Source organism: Borostomias antarcticus (assembly GCF_949987555.1).
Source record: "Borostomias antarcticus genome assembly, chromosome: 7".
Classification (NCBI taxonomy): Eukaryota; Metazoa; Chordata; class Actinopteri; order Stomiiformes; family Stomiidae; genus Borostomias; species Borostomias antarcticus.
Genome location: NC_140240.1, coordinates 5933494 through 5937357, shown reverse-complemented (window position 1 = coordinate 5937357; position 3864 = coordinate 5933494). Strand labels below are relative to the sequence as shown.

At 41.4% G+C, this 3864-nt stretch overlaps 1 protein-coding gene across 1 annotated transcript; it reads left to right on the top strand.

The window, feature by feature from the left end:
• Positions 1-248: 248 nt before the first annotated feature.
• Positions 249-3864, top strand: mdfic2 (MyoD family inhibitor domain containing 2; the record flags this gene model as incomplete). Its single annotated transcript, XM_084441000.1, has 3 exons — positions 249-324; positions 2099-2338; positions 3608-3864. The coding sequence occupies 3 exons, from the start codon at positions 249-251 to the stop codon at positions 3862-3864; spliced, it is 573 nt and encodes a 190-aa protein (XP_084297126.1).

Here is a 3864-nt window from a genome sequence, read left to right as displayed (position 1 = left end):
AATACATCCTGGTATTAATCTACTGCAGCCCTTCTTATGAAACATTGTTAGTTTTCTTGGGTCCAACGTTCTTTGAAAATGGGCAGGATTTTAAAAAACAATTCTCAAGATGTTTTGCATGACGAGAAAGTTTGTCTGCCTAGAGAGATGTTCATAAATTATTTTTTTTGCCAGCGTCATCGGAAGAATAGGGTGGGTCAGGCAGCAGGCCAAATGCAATTTGTGTGAGATCGCTTGCGCACGAGGGAATGATGCTGGCGATCGGAGAATTCCAGTATTGGGCAACTTCCTTGCACATCACGACGTCCGCTGACATCAAAGCAGGTGTGTTGAATTTTAAAGCATTGACAGAACAATATTTCTTGACAATCTGCATCTCAGGGATGAGCAGTTGAACTGTCAAAGTGCTTGTGATCTGTGTGACAATGCCTTACAGGATAGTCTTCAATGGCATTGTAGCCTACTGTACGTACAGTACAGTAGCTGATGAATGAACTGTATGACCACACACTGGAATACTGTATGTGAAATACCACGCGTGAAGACAAGACTAGACTGGGTGTTTTGGATATTGTGGATCATAAATCTCTCTTGATGTAATTAATGCAATCTCTAACTTATGCTGCAGTGGATCAAATGGCAGATCCGACAAATAGAACCAAAGAGACAGAAAAAGACATTCAACATACAGTTGAAGAGAGAAGTTCTCTGGTAAGAGATGGTAAGTTTATCTTCTTGAAAATCATCAGTTTGCTTAGGATGTGTGTAAAAATGGTTGGGAAAAGGCACTATAAATCCTAAGAGCAGCAGATTCTTAATGAGTGAGAGGCAGAGCAGATTGTAGTTTTGAAACAAAAACTGAAGAATGTACAGTATCATGCCTACGGCCTTATTTCTCAATTAGCTACAGTACAGTAGTCCCACCAACCAGCTGCAGCTGTTACCTTATTTCTAGTAGGTACCTTATCAGACTGTTTTTCATATCAGGTATGTTACAGACATCATGGGTTGTATGTTGCGTGTTGTACATCTCCTCTTTCAACAACTCCTCTTGAAATCTGATAATACAAGATGACAAATCTCTCAAGTCAACAACTGTATAAAATGTTCTTTACCCAAATGGAGAATTTAGTTTACTCTTAGTTTGAACCTTCCCATTCTTAAAACACAACAAACCAATCTTAAAGTAAGGTAACACAGCCCCTGCAGTACATTGCAATACAGTATCTCCATGGTGATTTTAGTGCAGATAGGCTAATGCTAATTCCTGTTCCAAATGTGTCCAGCATGTTAATAAATCATAGGACATTAAATGTTAAATAAAAGAGAGAAAACAATTAATATTTGATCTGGAAATGGTGATTTAAAAACAAACATGCAGCAAAATTCATTAATAAACATTCAGAAAAGCCTGTGAAAAGCAGGTTCATCAGGTAAAATCTAAGTGCCAATGATGAGCAGCAGATCCTGCTGCATTTCACGGGCAAAGAACCATAAAAAGTGCATGCCTCTCCGGTCAACTGAATGTACTAATTTGCATGTTCTGGTACCAAGTACACTACTCTCAGCTTCCCAACACCAAAAACGATGCCATGCCTCCACCCTCTCAGCTAATAATCCAAGGTAGTGTTGATTTGCACAAAGATAGGCACACCTTCGGGATTGTCTCTTCTCCCATCTACTCAAATATTGAACTGAACTATAGCACATCTGAGTCTCTAAAATGGTGTTAACACTGCCCAATCTCCAGAGTGGTACCTCATAAAACCCGAACAGCTGTAGGTGCACTCTGCTCACTGTCTGCTCGGTGTGTCCATTTATGCCATAGCATATGGTATACTGAATAGATTAAATCCACGACCAGCTGTTATCCAGCAGCAGGAGAATGGACAGTTGTCAGGTTGAAGGGAGGTCACTTGATTCAAATAAGAGTTTCCAATCAATAATTTCCCTCCGCTGAATAGTCATGACACTGCACAACTTCGGAACACTTCCCAAACTATAAAATCCTTGTGGATGGAAAAATGAATGCTAATTGAAGCCATTAGTTGTTTTCATACTGATGCAAAGTGTCCATCGTCTTCCTCCCTTCCACCAGGGGGTGCTCTCCCCGGTCTGACAGAGGGAGTTCAGGTCGAGGCTCCGGCCAGTGTGCAGAAGCTCAGCGTCAGTCTTGAGTACGAGCCTGGGAAGACCAGCACAGGCAAAGACTCCCATGAGTCTCAGCGGCAGAGGGAGTGTGACATCACTTCCTCTCTCTTCCCCACGCAGAAGTACAGCAGGAGGTCTTCTTCATCGTCATCCTCTTCCTCAGACTCCCGTCAGACAGACACGGGAGGTCAGTGGCACTGGCTTTTCAGCCAACTGATGTGCTTGACCTAGTCTGTTCTAGCCTGCACTCCCCAGACCAAGGAACACGCTGGAAGCACAGCATACCACTGTTCTGCATTGAAACTGAGCTGTTATCACTGAAATAGATATTCAATTCATTTGCAGTTTAATTGTACCACATGCACGTTCTCTATATTAGACCCCTCAGAGGTTGTTAGTAAGAATTCTAAATGTGATGAATTACAAGCTTTATCCTTCAATATGCCGTGAGCATATTTAAATGCAGCTTTCTATTATTAATTATTAAAATGTCTGAATAATTCAGACACAGAAACTACAGCATTAAAAATGCTATAATGTAAAATCTGACCACAAGAGTGGAAACACTTTCACTAAATGAAGTAACATAATTGATTACATATGTACTTATGTACTTGCATTATTAACAGCATAGATCAGTAAACAATGCCATTGTACTGATTAGATAAAGCAGTAATTTCAAATTTGGGCTATGTTTTACATAGTTAGACCATGTGTCATTTTGTTTATTCAACAGATACTTCAGAATTTATTCTACTGGTGTTGTAATTAGTATTGTATTTTGCCATCCTCCAAGCATACAGTAGCATACAGTACCATACTGAACAGAGACCAACACCCTAAAAATTTCCCATCTATCTCATACATTGCTGTCTGTTCCTAGTCATCACCATAGTCCAGTGATCTCATTCTTGATCACACCCAGGGGGACACCATTTTGCAAATGGTGTTAGGAAGGCCTAGTGCACATTGTTTCACAGCAGTTACAGTGCAACATGGAAATGTTCCTCAGGAGACAGCCATACAGTAGAGACTGCTAGTAATTGATTATGTCTCCAAACCGCTCTCTCAGTTGTCTCTCTATGAGATAGTGGCGATTTCTTCAATTATGCATGTTGTAAAAGAAGGTCCTGGAAGGGAGATGAGGCTTTTAAAACGTTACAGAGCTTTAGGAGCACCCAGGATCCATTTAGCACCCAGGATCCATTCTCCACTGAAAAGTCCAAAAGCACAGATTGGATATTCAAAGCATTCTTACAGTTAAGACAGACCTTTAAATATTATTAGAGAGAGAGCAACTGCCTCAGATTCAGACCAAGTGTTACAAACCTGCATTCACTGAAATTGTTACACAACTTATTATGCCATGTTATTTAGCGTGTTATTTTAGTTTGATATGCACACAACGTCCACTGGAGTGACTGCTAATGAGCTTTGTTCTCTATTTGTCACACAGCGGACTGTGCAGGGATTGTCCTGAAATGCCTCTTCTGCAGATTCTATGACTTGTGCCTCATGCTGCCGGACTCGTGCGAGAGAGCGACCAACCACTGCTGCCCCACCTACAAACAATTCTCTGCCTCTGTGGACACCATGCCCAGCAACGACTGGAGGTTTAACTGTGACTTTGACTGTGGCCTGTTGGATGCCTGTCAAGAGACAGGGGAGTGCCTGGAGCTGGCTATGGAGATCTCAGAGATATGCTACCGCTAG